At 38.2% G+C, this 18,372-nt stretch overlaps 2 protein-coding genes across 28 annotated transcripts in view; one reads left to right on the top strand and one right to left on the bottom strand.

Annotated features, from left to right (window-relative positions):
* Positions 1 to 1,023: 1,023 nt before the first annotated feature.
* LOC115406308 (fatty acid-binding protein, brain-like) lies at positions 1,024 to 2,165 on the top strand. Its single transcript, XM_030116250.1, has 4 exons — positions 1,024 to 1,154; positions 1,332 to 1,504; positions 1,602 to 1,703; positions 1,884 to 2,165. Exons 1-4 carry the CDS (start codon positions 1,082 to 1,084, stop codon positions 1,932 to 1,934), a joined length of 399 nt encoding a protein of 132 aa, XP_029972110.1. The 5' UTR covers positions 1,024 to 1,081; the 3' UTR covers positions 1,935 to 2,165.
* A 1,401-nt stretch (positions 2,166 to 3,566) lies between these two features.
* The window catches only part of LOC115406290 (titin-like), a 40,172-nt gene continuing 25,366 nt past the window's right edge, over positions 3,567 to 18,372 (bottom strand). The window contains exons 52-89 of one of the 27 annotated variants that reach the window (XM_030116191.1): positions 18,241 to 18,285; positions 18,118 to 18,159; positions 17,423 to 17,461; positions 16,689 to 16,730; positions 16,541 to 16,585; positions 16,212 to 16,247; positions 15,453 to 15,503; positions 15,272 to 15,319; positions 15,150 to 15,191; positions 14,977 to 15,045; positions 14,818 to 14,865; positions 14,154 to 14,195; positions 14,006 to 14,050; positions 13,688 to 13,723; positions 13,220 to 13,270; positions 13,070 to 13,117; positions 12,947 to 12,988; positions 12,780 to 12,848; positions 12,620 to 12,667; positions 11,886 to 11,936; positions 11,746 to 11,793; positions 11,622 to 11,663; positions 11,455 to 11,523; positions 11,293 to 11,340; positions 11,064 to 11,105; positions 10,916 to 10,960; positions 10,587 to 10,622; positions 10,446 to 10,493; positions 10,000 to 10,047; positions 9,418 to 9,480; positions 9,283 to 9,327; positions 8,602 to 8,643; positions 7,841 to 7,888; positions 6,314 to 6,349; positions 6,175 to 6,219; positions 6,035 to 6,079; positions 5,916 to 5,951; positions 3,567 to 5,834 (exon numbers count right to left, since the gene is read on the bottom strand). In XM_030116191.1, coding sequence (XP_029972051.1) covers positions 5,749 to 5,834; positions 5,916 to 5,951; positions 6,035 to 6,079; positions 6,175 to 6,219; positions 6,314 to 6,349; positions 7,841 to 7,888; positions 8,602 to 8,643; positions 9,283 to 9,327; positions 9,418 to 9,480; positions 10,000 to 10,047; positions 10,446 to 10,493; positions 10,587 to 10,622; positions 10,916 to 10,960; positions 11,064 to 11,105; positions 11,293 to 11,340; positions 11,455 to 11,523; positions 11,622 to 11,663; positions 11,746 to 11,793; positions 11,886 to 11,936; positions 12,620 to 12,667; positions 12,780 to 12,848; positions 12,947 to 12,988; positions 13,070 to 13,117; positions 13,220 to 13,270; positions 13,688 to 13,723; positions 14,006 to 14,050; positions 14,154 to 14,195; positions 14,818 to 14,865; positions 14,977 to 15,045; positions 15,150 to 15,191; positions 15,272 to 15,319; positions 15,453 to 15,503; positions 16,212 to 16,247; positions 16,541 to 16,585; positions 16,689 to 16,730; positions 17,423 to 17,461; positions 18,118 to 18,159; positions 18,241 to 18,285 — 1,811 coding nt within the window. In that variant the 3' untranslated portion in view covers positions 3,567 to 5,748. The remainder of the gene's footprint in view (positions 5,835 to 5,915; positions 5,952 to 6,034; positions 6,080 to 6,174; positions 6,220 to 6,313; positions 6,350 to 7,840; positions 7,889 to 8,601; positions 8,644 to 9,282; positions 9,328 to 9,417; positions 9,481 to 9,999; positions 10,048 to 10,445; positions 10,494 to 10,586; positions 10,623 to 10,915; positions 10,961 to 11,063; positions 11,106 to 11,292; positions 11,341 to 11,454; positions 11,524 to 11,621; positions 11,664 to 11,745; positions 11,794 to 11,885; positions 11,937 to 12,619; positions 12,668 to 12,779; positions 12,849 to 12,946; positions 12,989 to 13,069; positions 13,118 to 13,219; positions 13,271 to 13,687; positions 13,724 to 14,005; positions 14,051 to 14,153; positions 14,196 to 14,817; positions 14,866 to 14,976; positions 15,046 to 15,149; positions 15,192 to 15,271; positions 15,320 to 15,452; positions 15,504 to 16,211; positions 16,248 to 16,540; positions 16,586 to 16,688; positions 16,731 to 17,422; positions 17,462 to 18,117; positions 18,160 to 18,240; positions 18,286 to 18,372) is intronic. The other 26 variants (XM_030116193.1, XM_030116195.1, XM_030116192.1 and 23 more) reach the window with 26 other exon arrangements.

Raw genomic sequence — 18,372 nt, 5'->3', positions numbered from 1 at the left:
AAGAGATACAGATGGTTGTTTGATATTATACTTTGATAATGGTGGAATTGTAATTTGTATCATGTGGTTTCAGTTAGTCGCTGATTGCATCTCGAAGAGGAGAATCCTGCTGTATTGTCACAGCGGAAATCTGTTGGATTGTATTTACAGAAGATATTTTACAGCCAATAAAGAGATGCAGTAAGAAATGTCTGTGTTATGTTTTACACTTCAGCTTCATAATGTTGTGGGTTGTTGGTTTGCCTGTGCCGTGCATGAATGCGTGTCCAAAAACATACATGTGTGAGTGAATTTCCTGCTGGTGTGAATCTGTGTGGCTGTCTGTGAGTGTTTGCCCTGTGGTGACTGATGATGTGTCCATATTTACCCTGCCGCCGCCGCCCATCATTAGCTGGGATCAGCGTGGTGACGGTTAATTGGATAAATGAGATGGATGGATGAATCATGGAATTAACCTGTAATGAGGATATACGATCAACCCCTTCAAATTAAATCATGCCGTCACTTTATTCTTTACAGGGTTTCATCAATCTGGGCTATTTCAAACTCATCCAGAAAACAGATTTGGGTGAATTGAGTCAGGGTTAAGGCTCAGCCCTCCCCTGTGGTGTTAGTTTCCCGTATCTCCCCCCTCCCTCTGTCAAATGAACTGCCTTTGCTCCCACAAAACAATGAACAATGAAGAACCCTCTCATGCACATTCTCACAGAAGCTTCATATGTAACTTTGTTATTCTGCACCCTTGAGTAATAACACAAGAATTCAAGCAATACTGATTACAAATCAACTTCAAATACATTTATTGCAATTATTAATACTTTATAGACACATTGTTGGTCCAGTTTCCCACACAGGACAAATAATTCTCATTCTAATCACCGTTTTCTTTTTTTTTTTTACACTGACCAATCAGCGCTCACGGAGCGGGTGGCGCGTCCAATCACATCGTCCCGCTGCGGGTTAAGCCCCGCCCCCTGTGGCAGTATTAATGGGTGTGCGCGCAGGCTGCAGGGTTTACACCGCTCAGAGCAGAACCTGCCCCACGCCGACCGACCGACTCGGACCCACAACATCTGCAGCAATGGTTGACGCTTTCTGCGCCACGTGGAAGCTGGTGGACAGCCAGAACTTTGATGAATACATGAAGGCACTTGGTGAGTTATTTAATCTATTTTACCCCAAAATTTATGAAATCATAGCTGCTGTGTTTATTTTTTTTTTCTATTTGCTTTTCATTAATATTTAAAGGTAATACATTTGCAAAAGGCAGATAAGTTTGAAGTGTCTCCAGTGTGGTGCATGAGTGAAAAGCAGGTTTGTTTTGTCGGCAGGTGTTGGTTTTGCCACCAGACAAGTGGGAAATGTCACCAAACCAACGGTGGTGATCAGCAAAGACGGGGACAAGGTGGTGGTGAAAACCCTGAGCACCTTCAAGAACACCGAGCTCTCTGCCAAGCTGGGAGAGGAGTTCGACGAGACCACCGTCGACGATCGGCATGTCAAGGTAAGCTGGGAGAGCGTGAACTTTGACCCTCTCTGCACTGATGGCTGAAGTCTGAGTGTCAGTATCAAACATCTCTGTCTTTTACTTCCTCCTGTAGTCAACTTTCACCATGGAGGGAGACAAATTTGTGCAGACGCAGAAGTGGGACGGCAAAGAGACCAAATTTGTCCGAGAACTGAAGGATGGGAAGATGGTGATGGTGAGACCGAATGACTTTACATTTGATCACATGTCGGTTTATGAGACTATAAAATCATAAAAAGCACTGTAACAAATCGACTAATCTGTTTTTTTCCTATCATGTAATAACTGTTATCATTTGTCCCAGAGAGACGTTTGCACTCTACTGACCTTTTCTGTTTTTCCCCTCTTCCTCCAGACGTTAACCTTCGAGGGCGTCCAGGCCGTCCGCACGTACGAGAAAGCCTAACTTCACCTTTAACCCGAGAGAGCAGCTCATCCCAACACTGCAAAATTTTAAATACCATGCTCTACCTTTTCTTTTTTTAAACAAGACAACATTTGTTTTGACATGCAGTGATTTGGATTTGACTTGTTGTAGCAAGATAAATATTTTGGAGACTGTTTTTGTAAGACCTTTTGTAAGAAATCCAGATGGTGAAGAGCTCAAAGTGCGTGTGATGAAGGGAAAATAAAACCCGTTGAACAAAAACTTGCCTCATTCGCCTTGCTTTCCAGCCACTCTCTCTTTGCAACTTTGTGTACGACGCAGCCTCGCATTTTTTTTTTTTTTTTTTTTTTTTTTGTTTGTTTGTTTGTATTCAGCCTTGTGGGGCCGGGCCGTGGGAACAGAGCCGTCCCTGTGACGGGCCGGCTCCAGGTGACAGCTGCAGGGTGGCCGTGCGGGCCGGCGCCGACCGTGCAGCAGCGGCAGCCACTGTGACCATTGAACTCATGGGAGTGAATCTCCTGTAGTAACCTCCAGATGGTCAGGAGCTGGGAGGGGGTGGGGGGGGTGGGGGATGTGAAGTCAGTCGCCTCGGGATAATCCGGTTTAGGTTGTGGTGTCATTACGTAGAGGCATCATTCGATGGTGTGGACCAACTGTGGCCGAACGCCGCTGCTGGCATGACAGACGGATAACGAAGATAAGACGGCAGGTCATATCGCCTCAAGTTAGTCATTCAAAGACTATAAGTAGGGTGGAAAAAAGCTTTAGTCCAATTATATGTTTTGTGCAAATAAGTGTTTCTACTCACTGTAAAAAAAAAAAAAAAAAAAATCCTCTCTTCTCTCCTCCGTGTTTCCCACATCTTAAGAAGCGGAGCTGAAAGCGTTCATGAGCGCTCTGTGCTGTGTCCAGCTTACTGAACGCCGAGACCACAAGTGGCCTTTCTTCTCATCTCCAACGCACTCATTGCCAAGTTTTTGGCTACTCGTGAATAGCTGGCGTCACAAAGAAACTGTGGTAACTGGAGTGGAACTCATTCGGTGGTTGCCAGCTGAATTCATTTAAATTAAAATCTGTCTTTATGCTCCAGTTATACTACACTAAAAAGTTGTCCTTCTCTCACACATTCATTTGCATAAGTATTTAGGCTAAATGTATTTAACCCTTAATAGGGCATTCACTGAAATATGTCCACATTTAATAATCCTAAATAAGCCTGTACATTAGTGATGATCACTGTCCCACGATGCAGTGTGTTATTTACAAAATAAGTGCATTAAACTGGCCTCACTAGATTTATTAGGAGTATGTAAAAAAATATATTCTGTAACTTTCAGTTGTTTTATTTTTTGAATTAGGCAGATGCACAAACTGCTTTCAATGTACAAATGTTTATTTAAAATTAACTACGGAGAAATGCACAAATCACCAAACTTGTTCAACTTGGCCAATAAAGACAAATTAAGGGTAGTTTCTGTCACAGAGGCAGAGGTGAGCTTATCGTGTCTCTTATAATAAGAGATAATACAATAAAACAATAAGAGAAAATAGTTTATGTAGTGTCTTCTGTTCTCGGCCATCATCCCGGGAGAGCAGCAGGAGTTTCCTCTTTGTGAGGGATCTGTGTCAGAGGTGTAAGCTGACCTGTAGTAACCCCTCTCGGGTCTCATTAGGGAAATACTGTATGAAGACAAGATCATCTGCACACACACACACGCACGTGTGCGTGTGTGTGTGACGTGCGTGCGTGTGTGCGCGTGTGTTCGTTCTTAGCTTGTTCTGTCTCTGAAGAAAAGCTGCAGTCCAATTTGTGCTGTAAATGTTGTGGCAGGAGCATTGGAAGAAAAGACAAACACGCGCATTTCTAGGATTTAATGCCAAATTGCAACTATTCACAAGCATAGGGAGTCACTGACAAATGTTACATTACGTGATTTGACCGCTGTTAAAGTGCAGTTTTCCACTGTGTATCTCCCCTGCCGCCCCCCCTCATTTCTTTCAATATTTACATTCAGATTATTTCAATAAAGATCGTTTGGGAACAGATGGTGACAACACCATTTTGAGACACATGTCAGATGTGTATTCAAGTGTTTGCGTCATTATTAAATCACCAGTTAGGACAAAAAGGTCCTACAAACTCACACACGCCATGCACAGGATATTCATCGAGTATGGGTCAGTCGCTATGACCACTGAGATGACAAAAAAACAAACAAGAAAACAACTAAATATTGCACATATTCACCTGAAAGTGAATGTTTAGATACAAATCACAATAAAATTAATATTTTACCTTTGTCATCATAAATATTCATAAACAGGAACATCTCCATCAAACTCCAGCTGTTCATACACTGAGCTCCCTGAGAGCTGCATCCTTCCCACACTAAAAATAACCCTGCGTCCCTGTTATTTGAATTAAAAACATAAATTGGATTTGCATTGTAAATAGACTCAGGATTAGCTCTAATAACGGCCTTCGACGCGGCATATGGAGCAAAATGTAAAGAGCCATATGTAGCCGGCTGAGAAATTACATCTGCAGAAACACGTGCCATGTGTCGTTACAAGCAAACATGCAAAAATGTTTTTACACATCAGACTCAGTCTGAGTGACACAGGTGTTATGTTTGTCTTTCATGTCTCGGAGGCCGCGAATACTCTGACTTGGCGTTTAGTGTATGACCAACATACACAAGCTGTGTGTTCGAAATCCCTCTCAGAGTTCTTATTGTGCATCTCAAGGTTTCATAAAACACAAAACACAAAAAAAAAATACACCTGTTTATATCAGGATGCTTTTTAGCACAGCTAAAATGAGATGTAATAACAAGCTGGGCACTGACATCATAAATGCAGATGGAAATAAATATGTCAAGTTTCTACTTGGCGCGCCTTGATAAACAGGTCACTGAAGTCAGTGTGTTTTTGGTCGATCAAGGAATTACAGAGTGAACGTGACACTCGACGGTAGAAACGTTAAAAACTGAACTCCTTCTGAGAGAACAGTGTCAGCACCATCAATTAAAAAGAAGAGCTGGTGCAGACGTGCAGATGGTACGATTTAATAAGACTTTCAACATTTCAGGTAGTTTTCATCAGTATGTATGGGAGCTCTCTGATACAGTGCATGGTCATTCCTTTTAATACTGACAAAATAACAGGAGAACAATAAAAGATGCTAAAACAATATATTTGCTTTTGTTTGAGGGAAAGAAAAAATGTGAAAACAATGTTACTGCAATGATCACATTATAAGAAGAAGAAAAAAAAGAAGTTATAATGACACAGATTCCAGTCCACACTTTTTTCAAGTAAATAGAGATTCAGGTGACTTAATTCTCCTGAATCCCCCTTGTATGAATGTGGCCATTATTGTACCCGGCTGACAGCATAGCTGCACATTTTTCACACTTTGTTGCTTCTTTTAAAAAGAACTGCACCACTGAGCTGTACCATGGACTTTTATATAATACAGTAAACAAAATTCCTTTAAATGTGGCGTTGAAGGTTGGAAATGAATGATCCACAGAAGTTAAAACATGAGATTGTTCCACCTCTAAAAAAAACAACAAAATGACTAATACAAATTTTTAAAAAAATAATAAAGGAATGACACTGGCTGCATGCATTTGGCATGAGAGCTCAACCAATACTGGAAAAAAAAAACACTTGGGCCCATCACGTAGAACTACCCATCATCCTCTGTGGTGCAGAGTTTCCCGCTCGAACCTGAGCGGTTTGAGCAGTGCGGGGTCTCGTGGTGATGCGACCGCGTCGTAATCAGTGACTGAGTTTAAAATATCCCACTGGATTCAGACCCGAGGAGTCAAATCTGCAGCGGCGAGAAGGCATAAAAGGGGAACTGGGCCTCCTCTTCGTCCACAAAGAAACACTGGAAGTAGGGCATCTCGTCTGCAGAGTGGGCGGGAAACAGAAGTCACACAGTGTGCATCCTGCCACAACACTACAGTCATTAAGAAGTCAAATAATCACCTTCCATGACGAAGCTGTCTGATACGGCCGGCTCCGCTGTTGAAAAGGACCACACTGTTATCCATCACACAATATAGGTTATTTTAATTTTCTCAGATTCCAGTAACAACACTCAGTACCTTTGGCTTTCTCCTCTTTGGCAACTTTCTTCTCAACAGGTTTTTCTGCAACACAATTTGTGTTTACAAGAATGATGATGAATTAAACTGAACTGATGCATTGAAAATACTGAAATTAAATCATTAATTGAGCAGACTACCTTTCTTTGCAGGCTCCTGTATCTCTTTGAGAACTCGTCTTTCTTCTAAAAACCAAAAGGAGAAATCAGAGAAAAACTATTATATTTCTTTACTCTTCAAAATAGACAGCGCTCATAATAAAGCTCGTGGCAAATATACCTTTAGCGTCCTCTTGTTTGACAACCTTCTTCTCAACTGGTGTGTCGCAAATAAAACAAATATTAATAATATTACACAATGTATTCCAAAAAAATTATTCTAATAGTTGATATTTTCTTCAGTCTAATGTACAAAAACATTAATGTGGAATCGTTGTGTTTAAGAGGATTCAGATATTTTCATGTTAGTATTTTGAAGTTGAAATGACCAAATAGATCATCTAAATCGATTTTTTTAATTGAGTAAAAATAACACCATCACCAACAACAAAATTAAAATGAACCAACAGGAATATATCCTTAATATCTTTCATAACTTTATCTTAATAACGTCTTGGGAATGACAAAAATATCTGCATGAGGTCTTGTAAAAGGAATAACTACTTTCATTTAGAGAAAGTCACAACATAACAAAAAGCCACAGCGGAAGTGGAGAAAAGGTTTTGTTTCCGAGGGACAATATTTTCTGACGGACCAGTTTGATTGAGGGGGATATTAATGAAATTAGTTTAACCATGGTGTTCAACGATTGTGATTAATGTGTTTTCAAAAGTCAACAATAATAGGTGATCATGCTGAAATAGTCAAAACGCTATGTATGTGCCATGCTGTAAATGATTCGGTTCCGTCAGGAAATATTGTCCCCCCGTCCGGAACCAAAGCCTGTTCTTACGACGACACTGGAGACACTAATGACACTAATGATTCGTAAGTAAATTGAATTTAATTAATAAATGCCACTGTTACAAAGAGATTAGAAAGAAAAAAAACTATTTAGAAATAGTAGTTTAAAGGACTGCTGAGATATTCCCTCACTTTAAATTAAGTTAATTCAGTTACATTAATTATGTTAAGTACAAAGTACTGTGAGAACAAAGTTAGCACTTCACAATGGTGGACCTTTCTACATGTTTAATCACCAGATTTTAGCCACTTACACTGATATAGAGGGTAAGGGGGTGAGATACCCCTCTGTTGACCATGTTTCGTTGTAGGTATTTGTTGTGTTGTTGCATTGTGACTTTTTTTTGCAGTGTGCTGTGACTTTTTCTTGTTGTGTTGTGGCTTTTTGTTGCTGTGTTTTAACTTTTTGTTCTTGTGTTGAGACTTTTTTGGTGTGATGTGACTTTTTCTTGTTGTGCTATGACTTTTAGTTGCTGCATTGTAACTTGTTTTGTGGCGTTGACCTTTCTTGGCCAGCCTAGTAATCAGATTACCAGTTGGCTTTCATGAATTACAGTACCAAAGCTTAATTTATGTGTCGATTCTTTTTGTTTTTCTGAAAATAGCTGCACCATCAGGGAATAATATTGCTTATTTAACATAAAAGATCTTTAATTTTTTAAAATATTTTTAATAATACCACATCATGACATTTCAAAAGATAAATAAATATATAGGAATAGTCATAAAATGCTGAAGTAACAGGTCAATAATTGAATAAACAGCAGTAGATTTTTGCAAGAAAAGTTGGTTTCATCAATGGTGATTTGGTAATGGCTCATTGTCTCTGTAAATAATATCATACCTTTCTTTGCTGCAGCTGGTTTGTCCTTTTCTTTATGGGTCTCCAGGTCTGCCAAAGAAACAAAGGGTCAATTGTGAAAACTTTGCATGAATAACTTTAATGTAGACGACGCCAGCTGTCCAACAATGCTGACTCAGCATTGTTTCAGCTTTGCCATGTGAGAAAAAGTCTCACAGCTTGAAGCAACTATGAAGCTCTGATCACATTTTGAAGTGATTTGTTTTGTTTTTTTTGAAAACAGCCAGAAGCCAATAGGTGTTTGTTGTTCAGATTTGAAATGAATGCGGTGCTGCTGTATCAGCGCACATTGAAGTCTTCAGTGGAAACTGCTTCCAGTTGTTAGTTTTAAACCACTTGTTTCTGGCTGAGAGCAAAGTCTTCTCTCTATGTTTGTTTTGCTATACTCTAGCATTTGTCACACTACTGCAAATTATGCATGTTTTCAGGGTTAAAGGTGAATTTATTATACAGAAGGCAATCAGTACATGCTGTATTTTGAACATCAGCCATAGAAAAATGCACACAATGTGCGTATCTAAAGTCATTTCTCAGGCCCACTGTGGGAAAACGGCAGTTTTCCCCACAACTTCAACAGGTGAATGTTTCTGATGACAATTCACTGTTGACTGATTTCAGCAGCTTTCGGGATTCCTCCCTCTCTGATTCAATTTGATCTTTTACAAAATACAGCAATCTACATTTTGCAACCAGTCATAAATCCACTCTGAATTTCTACTTTTACAGAAACGCCACTCATTTACCTTTCTTCACACGGACCGGTTTGATCTTTTTTCTCAATCCAGCTGGAGCGTCAGAGACAAAAGGCAAGTGCTCTCTGATCATCTTACACTTTCTAAACACAAACTATTGATCTAACTCAGTTGTTTTCAAAGCGTGGGACAGGCTGCTCCAAGCAGGAATCTTCACTGGATTTTTTTTTCTTTCCTTTATGATATTTAAGGAAAATCATAGTAAAAACAAGAAGTGACGGTCACAACGATTAATTGCCGATGACCTACATTTGTGAACACAAGATGGTTAGAGAGGGAAGCAGTAAAATAATGGTGAACAAATGAATTTTAAAAATGTCAAATTAAGTTACAACAAATTGAAAAGAACATAACAAAATACAATGAATTGGCAATATTAAGAAAAAAGGGATGAATTAAAAATGTGATGTGTTATGATTTATATTACCTGCATCCAAGCTGAAATAAAACTACTTTATTATGGCGGCTGTGGATCAGTGGGGAGAGCAGTCGTCTTCTGGAGCCTAATAACAGTTTTTGATAAAATTTTATAATGTGAAAAACAACAGTTCAGGTTCTCTGAGTGGGGGCTCACCAGACCACACTTTGAAAACCTCTGATCGTCAGAAAGGACCATTTTAAAACATCTGTCACAAATCATGACAATGTGAGAAATCAAGGTTGTTTTTGTACCTTTCTTAACAGCTGGTTTAACTTTCTCCTGTGGTGCTCTGAGCTCTAAGTGAATAGAAGGGCAGACTCTTCAGATAGCATCAGAAAACTCGCCGGCACGAGACAAACAGATCGTTTTCTGTTTGATCAAACTACCTTTCTTCTTCAGTCGAGGTTTGGCTTTTTCCTTCTTTGTTTCAGCCTCCACCTTAGAAGGTGCTGAATTGAATAAGAAATGAAGTTTTCAAAGTTTTTCAAGAAGTATTTGTGTGTGTGTGTGTGTGTGTGTGTGTGTGTGTGTGTGTGTGTGTGTGTGTGTGTGTGTGTGTGTGTTCTTGTATTTCTATCCTTGTTGGGGCCAAATGTCCCCACAAGGATAGCAAAACGTGGAACGACGTGCCTTGTGGGGACCTTTTTCCGGTCCTAAGTAGGAGAAACAGTGTTTTCTTGACCATGTTGTTGTTACTGAAAAAAGTAAAAGTGCAAAAACATTTCTTTAAGGTTAGGCTTTGTTGTGGTGTGGGTTAGGGTTAGGGTAAGGGTCAGGGTTAGGGGCTAGACATGAATGGGAGTCAATGGACGGTCCCCACAAGGATAGAAATACAAGACTGTGCGTGTGTGTGTGTGTGTGTATACAGTACATATATTGTGACATGTCATTTCATAAACTGAAATATAATAATGATGTGTCTTAATTTGCAGTGAAACACATGTTCACATGAATCAATTAATACCTACCCTTCTTTCCATGAGCTGGTTTGAGTTTCTCCTTCTTAATGTCTAAATCTGTGAATGAAAACAGAACAAACTGATTTCAGGATGCAGTTACGACAAACTGCTTAGCTCTTCAAAAATAGGGAAGATGTGCAGCATATAATATCACTTTAAAAAATAAACTAGACAGAGGATTATTATTACGATTCAGAGTAGATATTTCACTTTTGTGAAAGCACATATGTTAAGTTTTGCAGATTTAATCCAGATTGATTAATCTTTACGTCCACTTTAAGACATAACATAATATAACTGTGGCTTCACCTAACAAAATGTTCTACTGAAGAAATCCTTGAAAAAGTCATCAGTCATTGTGTCGCCTACAAGACCGAAATATATAATCAAATAAATGTACCTTCATAAAGATGTTTTTTTTTTAAGTTTCACTTTTTCATTTTTAAAATATCTACCTTTCTTTTCATGAGTTGATTTTGGTTTCTCCTTTTTAACAGCTGGCTCTGTGAATTAAACAGAATATATTGATTCCAGACGTTGCTTTGCTGGGATCTAACTTTATTTGAGAGTAAATATAAAGACTCCATGAGTTTTACCTTTTTTGAGGAGACTTGATGGTTTTTCTTCAGAATCTAAAGAGAAAGAGAAAAAAAATGATGTGACTGATGTTTTTTTAATCATTTCATTGAGATGTGATGGCCATGAAGATATGCCGCCATTAAGCAAAGATGATGCTGAATGGATGAAGTGACTCGTGTTCTCAGCTGAGTCCTCATGCTGCAGTGAAGCGTTATATTCTACATGTCAGCCAAATGAACAGACAGCAGATCTGTCATGACTTGATCATGACAGGATCAATATCCCAACAGTGAAGTTTATAGGATATCAGAATAAAAGCCACTACAGACACAACACTGCTGGATACCTTTCTTCTTTTTAGCTGCTGAGGGTTTTGCTTTGGTAACAGCCGCTAGAATAATAAATGCTGATGTTAAGTCTGAACAATACAAATACCTCAAATAACCTTTTGCACTCCAGAAACAAGAAATTATTGAAAGTGAAAAGAAACAAACCTGGCTTGTGAGTCACTGGCTCAACCTGCTCTTTGACAGCTTCTGAAGAAAAAAAACAAAAAAAGTTAGATATTACATGAATTTAAAAGTTAAGTTGAAAGTTAATTTGAGTTTAATTCAGTTTTAAAATTCTTAAGGAGTTCTGTTGTATCTAATTGTGTCAATAATGAGAGTAGTAGTTCCTCAAAAATACAGCATTTAATAAACCACTTTTAATCTTTGTAATCACCTTTTTTTGTTTTTGCTGGTTTGACTTTTTCTTTTGGAGTCACACTCACTAAAACAGAAAATATAAAAAACAGCGACAATTTGAGTTGGAGGATATATTAGATTGTAAAAGGTTGCTGTGGAGATTTTATTTCACATATCAAACATATCAGGTATACAGTACCTTTCTTTAATGGCACCACCTTCACTTTCTCCTTTGCCAAGGAGACATTTTTGTGTGGTGCTTCTGATTCTGGGTAACGTGAATATAAATCAAATTTTAATACATTTTTGAAACAAATTCTTATTTTTAGATAACACTACTGAAACATGAATATAACAGTGTCTGACCTTTGACTGTTGGTGCTGCTTTTGCCTTCACTGGAGCAGCAACTATGAAAAACAATGAGACGTTCAGCATAAAAGAAAATGAGACAAATTAAAAAGAAGAAAGTAAAAAAAAGCACAGGTTTACCTTTCTTGGTTGGAGCTGCTTTGAGCTTCTTCTTTGAAGCTTCAGCTGCTGCACAAAGTCATAATCATCACGTTCAGCGATCAAACCAAAACCCTTCAGCTTATTGACACTGTTATTATTTAAGGCATACAAAAACAAACCTTCTTTAGGAGACACTGGTTCAACCTTCTTCTCCTTGACAGCTTCAGCTTCTGAAACAGTCATAACAAAAGTCGGTGAACTGATGCTTTGATAGAGCCAATTAATGTTTTTGCACTTTGACAGTTTCTGAAAAAAATTAACAACAATCATTCCTCAGTTATTCCTCAATTTAAAGGTTAATTTGAAAGTTAACTTGAGTTTACTGCACTTTTAAAATTCTTTAGGAGTTTTTGCTTTGGGTTTGAATCACTGTACAGCTTTATCAGTCATCAGGAGTTCATGTTCATGTCGTCATAAAGAAAACACACACGACTTCCTCAGTGTGATCATAAGATTCACCATCATGTCGTATATTTGGAACAGAAGCTTGACTTTATCCCATCATGATAGGTCATACTGACGTTGTGGTGAAGACACAGTGAGTATTTGTGTTGTTTCCATCTCTTCTCACTGTATCAATAATGAGAGCATTGGTTCCTCTATAACAAGGCTTCTTAACTCTGGTCCTCGAGGCCCAGTGTCCTGCATGTTTTAAGTCTCTCCCAGTTGGAACACACCTGATTGCAATGAGGGCTCCTTACTGGACTTCTTTACAAGCTTGATGAAGACATCAGCACCAGACTGAGGAGTGCTGAAGCAGGAGAGAGCTGGAACATGCAGGACACTGGGCCTCGAGGACCAGGGCTGAGAAGCCGACAGTATTTAATAAACCAGTTTTGACCTTTGTAGTTACCTTTTTTTGTTGGTGCTGCTTTGACTTTTTCTTTTGGAGTCACGCTCACTAGGTCAGACAATAAAAAACAGCCACAGTTTGAGTTGGAGGATATATTAAGTTGTAAAAGACTGTTGTGCAACTTATATTTCACATATCAAACATAAGCCGTATACAGTACCTTTCTTTAATGGCACCACCTTCACTTTCTCCTTTGCCAAGGAGACATTTTTGTGTGGTGCTTCTGATTCTGGATAACGTGAATATAAATCAAATTTTAATAAATTTTTGAAACAAAGGTTTGATTTGAGATAATACTGCTGAAACATGAACATTAAAGCTCCTTACCTTTGACTGTTGGTGCTGCTTTTGCCTTCACCGGAGCAGCCACTATGAAAAAAATGAGAAGTTCAGCATCAAAGAAAATGAGACAAATTGAAAAAAGGAAAGTAAATGAAAGTGCAGGTTTACCTTTCTTAGTTGGAGCTGCTTTGAGCTTCTTCTTTGAAACTTCAGCTGCTGCACAAAATCATAATCATCACATTCAGTGAGCAAACCAAAACCCTTCAGCTTATTGACACCAATAATATTTATTACAAACAGAATTGAAGAGAAACCAACCTTTTTTAGGAGACACAGTTTCAACCTTCTTCTCCTTGACAGCTTCAGCTTCTGAAACAGTCACAAAAAAAAAAAAACTGAACTGATGCTTTGACAGAGTCGATTAATGTTTTTAGTAACTTTGTTTCCAAAGTGCTTATTGCGATTTGTCAATGATCAGGCAGTACACAAGTAGATGTTTGTTTGCTCTTATTTGAAAGTGATAAAGCCTAGAAATATGTTTATATATTTTTTATCAGACTGCAGGACCAAGATCTTCATTTTCCAAGGATTACACTGAGAGCCTTGTGAAATAAGAAAAGTGTTTAACTCCAAATGACAAATATTATGATGCTAACTATTGAGAAAGGTGCTATTTATGTAGTGTTTCCAATAATTGTCAGTATTTTGCTCCTATTGGTTCCAGGTGTTGCTTTGCTGGGATCTAACTTTAATTGAGAGTAAACATAATGACTCCATGTGTTTTACCTTTTTTGAGGAGGCTTGATGGTTTGTCTTCAGAGTCTGAAGAGAAACAGAAAAAATTATGCGAATGATGTTTTTTTAGTCATTTGATTGAGATGTGATGATATTCCGCCATTAAGCAAAGATGATGCTGAATGGATGAAGTGACTCATGTTCTCAGCTGAGTCCTCATGCTGCAGTGAAGCGTTATATTCTACATGTCAGTCAAATGAACAGACAGCAGATCTGTCATGACTTGATCATGACAGGATCAATATCCCAACAGTGAAGTTTGTAGGATATCAGAATAAAAGCCACTACAGACACAACACTGCTGGATACCTTTCTTCTTTTTAGCTGCCAAGGGTTTTGCTTTGGTAACAGCCGCTAAAATAATAAATGCTGATGTTAAGTCTGATCAATACAGATACCTCAAATAAACTTTTGCACTCCAGAAACAACACATTATTAAAAGTGATAGAAAACAAACCTGGTTTGGGAGTCACTGGCTCAACCTGCTCTTTGACAGCTTCTGAAGAAATAAACAACAACAAAAGTCAGTTTTCCTCAATTTAAAGGTTAATTTGAAAGTGAACTTGAGTTTACATCAATTTTAAAAATTTTCAGGTATTCTTAGTTTGGGTAGAAAATATTTTAAAGCTTTATCTGTTATCTTAGATTGTTTATATGAACAATTCAAAAACTACCAGAGAGCAGAGTAGAGAGAGGAAAACACACAGGACTTCCTCAATGTAATGTTAGATAAGTTTTACCATTGTGTCACACATTTGGAACAGAAGCTTGTCTTTAACCATCAAGACAGGTCATGATAAAAACACAGTGAGTATTTGTAGTGTTTCATCTCTTCTCATTGTATCAATAATGAGAGCATTGGTTCCTCTATAACAGGGCTTCTTGACTCTGGTCCTCGAGGCCCAGTGTCCTGCATGTTTTAAGTCTCTCCCAGTTGGAACACACCTGATTGCAATGAGGGCTCCTTACTGGACTTCTTTACAAGCATGATGAAGACATCAGCACCAGATCGAGGAGTGCTGAAGCAGGAGAGAGCTGGAACACGCAGGACACTGGGCCTCGAGGACTAAGGTTGAGAAGCCGACAGTATTTAATAAACCAGTTTTAACCTTTGTAATTACCTTTTTTTGTTGGTGCTGCTTTGGCCTTTTCCTTTGGCGTCACACTCACTACGTCAGAAAATATAAGACACAGTTTGAGTTGGAGGATATATTCGATTGTAAAAGGTTGTTGTGCTGCAGGTTTTATTTTACATATCAAACATAAACTGTACACAGTACCTTTCTTTAATGGCACCACCTTCACTTTCTCCTTTGTTAAGGAGACATTTTTGTGTGGTGCTTCTGATTCTGGATAACGTGAAAAAAAATAAAATCAGATTTTCATACATTTTTGAGACAAATTTTTATTTTTAGATCATACTACTGAAACATGAAATATATGAGCTTCTAACCTTTGACTGTTGGTGCTGCTTTTGCCTTCACCGGAGCAGCCACTATGAGCAAAATGAGAAGTTCAGCATCAAAGAAAATGAGACAAATTGAAAAGAGGAAAGTAAAAAAAGCACACGTTTACCTTTCTTGGTTGGAACTGCTTTGAGCTTCTTCTTTGAAACTTCAGCTGCTGCACAAAGTCATAATCATCACGTTCAGCGATCAAACCAAAACCCTTCAGCTTATTGACACCATTAATATTTCGCACATACAGAATTTTTAGTATGAACTTTCTCTTAATGGTAAATTGCAGAGAAACAAACCTTTTTTAGGAGACGCTGGTTCAGCCTTCTTCTCCTTGACAGCTTCAGCTTCTGAAATAAACACAACAAAAGTCAGTGAACTGAAGCATTGACAGAGCCAGTGAATATTTTTAGGAACATTGGTAACACTTTATTTGAAGCCCCCCTGTGTAACACAGTATAAGTACATTCATAAAGCATTATAATGCCATGATAACATATGTAGCTATAGTTATAAACATTCATAGATGATCACAATGCCAGGACCTAACCCTAACCCTAACCCTATGCTGTATAGTGAGTTATAAAGCATTGTGATCATGTGTGAGTGTTTGTAACTACCTATAATGTGTTATACTGGGTGCTTCAAGTAAAGTGTTACCCATTGTTTCTTTCCAAAGTCCTTATTTTGATTTGCCAATGATCACACTGTACTTAAGTAGGTGTTTATTTGCACTAATTTTAAAGTGTTAAAGCCTCAATTGTTTTGTCAGACGGCAGGATTAAGATATTCATTTTGTCAGGATTTTACTGACAGCATTGTAAAATCAGAAAGAAACCTAAAGCGTTTGAGTGAACATATTTGGGAACAAATGCATTTTCGAATATTTCCCTCTCAACTCCTAATGACTAATATTATGATGCTAACCGTTGAGGAAGGTGCTATTTATGTAATATTTCCCATTATTCTTAATATTTTGCTCCGATTGATTCCAGATGTTGTTTTTGCTGGGATCTAACTTTAACTGAGAGTAAATATAATCACTCCATGAGTTTTACCTTTTTTGAGGAGACTTGATGGTTTTTCTTCAGAATCTAAAGAGAAAGAGAAAAAAAATGATGTGACTGATGTTTTTTTAATCATTTCATTGAGATGTGATGGCCATGAAGATATTCATCCATTAAGCAAAGATGATGCTGAATGGATGAAGTGACTCGTGTTCTCAGCTGAGTCCTCATGCTGCAGTGAAGCGTTATATTCTACATGTCAGTCAAATGAACAGACAGCAGATCTGTCATGACTTGATCATGACAGGATCAATATCCCAACAGTGAAGTTTGTAGGATATCAGAATAAAAGCCACTACAGGCACAACACTGCTGGATACCTTTCTTCTTTTTAGCTGCTGAGGGTTTTGCTTTGGTAACAGCCGCTAGAATAATAAATGCTGATGTTAAGTCTGATCAATACAGATACATCAAATAAACTTTTGCACTCCAGAAACAAGAATTTATTGAAAGTGAAAAGAAACAAACCTGGCTTGTGAGTCACTGGCTCAACCTGCTCTTTGACAGCTTCTGAAGAAATAAACAAAAAAATTCAGTTATTCCTCAATTTAAAGGTTAAATTGAAAGTTAACTTAAGTTTATTTCAGTTCTTCTGGAGTTCTTGCTTTGGGTAGGAAACATTTGAAAGCTTTATCAATCAACCAATCAATCAAAGTTTATTTCTGAAGCACTTCTCAAAGTAATCAAGACAACACAAAGTGCTTTACAGCATTTAAATTATAAAACAGTATAAAAAAGGAAACCCGCCCCTCCCTCCACCAATATACAGTACAACAAAACACACAACACAGTAAAATACACACCTTCACCACAACTGCACATATGCACGTACACACACACACACACACACACACACACACACACACACACACACACACACACACACACACACACACACACACACACACAAATACTTCTTCTGGACCTGATGTCCACGATTTGAGTTCTGAAGTGTTCTGCAAAGTTCTCACAGAGAGCGTCTGGCGGCGCCTTAAAAGTTTTATTAAAATCGGTGCCTGTTAAAATATCGAAGGTGGAGAAGAGGAGCCGAAGGTTCCGAGACCCACTGAGAGAAATGAGAAGGTTGTGCCTGTTTTACTGCATTATTGTAAATTTTGATCTGATCTGATCAATACAAATACCTCAAATAAACGTTTGCACTCCAAGAAACAATAAATTATTGAAAGTGATAGGAAACAAACCTGGTTTGTGAGTCAGTGGCTCAACCTGCTCTTTGACAGCTGGTGAAGAAATACACACCAAAAGTCAGTTACTCCTCAATTTAAAGATTAGGTTGAAAGCCAACTCGAGTTTACTTCAGTTTTGAAATTCTTCAGGAGTTCTTGCTTTGGGCAGCAAACATTTTAAAGCTTTATCCAGCAACTTAGACTGTTTATGACATGAACAGTGCTCAAAAACTACCAGGGAGCAGAGAAAGCACAAGTTGTTCCAACACTTGTCATAAAGAGAACACACTGGACATCCTCAATGTGATGTAAGATAAGATTCACCATCACGTCACACATTTGGAACAGAACCTTCTCACTGTCATCAAGATAGGTCATGGTGAGGTCATACTGAGGTCAAGGTGAAGACACAGTGAGCATTGATAGTGCTGGTTAGATCTCTTCTCGTTTCTATCAATAATGAGAGCATTAGTTCCTCTAGAACAGGGTTTCTTCGCTCTGGTCCTCGAGGCCCAGTGTCCTGCATGCTTCATGTCTCTCCCAGTTTCAACACACCTGATTGCAATGAGGGCTCGTTATGAGGGCATTTTGTGTGGTGTTTCTTATTCTGGATAATGTGAATGTGAATCAAATTTTATTACCATCTTGAAGTTATGCAAAGGTTTATTTTTAGAAAATACTAGACAAACCTGAAAATAAAAGCTCCTTACCTTTGACTGTTGGTGCTGCTTTTGCCTTCACCGGAGCAGCCGCTATGAGAAAGAGAAAAAGTTCAGAATCAAAGAAATTGAGACAAATTAAAAAGAGGAAATTAAACAAAATTACAGGTTTACCTTTCTTGGTTGGAGCTGCTTTAAGCTTCTTTGAAACTTCAGCTGCTGCACAAAGTCATAAACATCACAGTCAGCGAGAAAACCAAAACCCTTCAGCTTATTGACACTTATTATTTAGAGCATACAGAACTG

Source organism: Salarias fasciatus, chromosome 19 (assembly GCF_902148845.1).
Source record: "Salarias fasciatus chromosome 19, fSalaFa1.1, whole genome shotgun sequence".
NCBI classification, from domain to species: Eukaryota; Metazoa; Chordata; class Actinopteri; order Blenniiformes; family Blenniidae; genus Salarias; species Salarias fasciatus.
The sequence above is the reverse complement of the archived record's forward strand: the minus strand, read 5'-3'. Positions and strand labels throughout refer to the sequence as shown.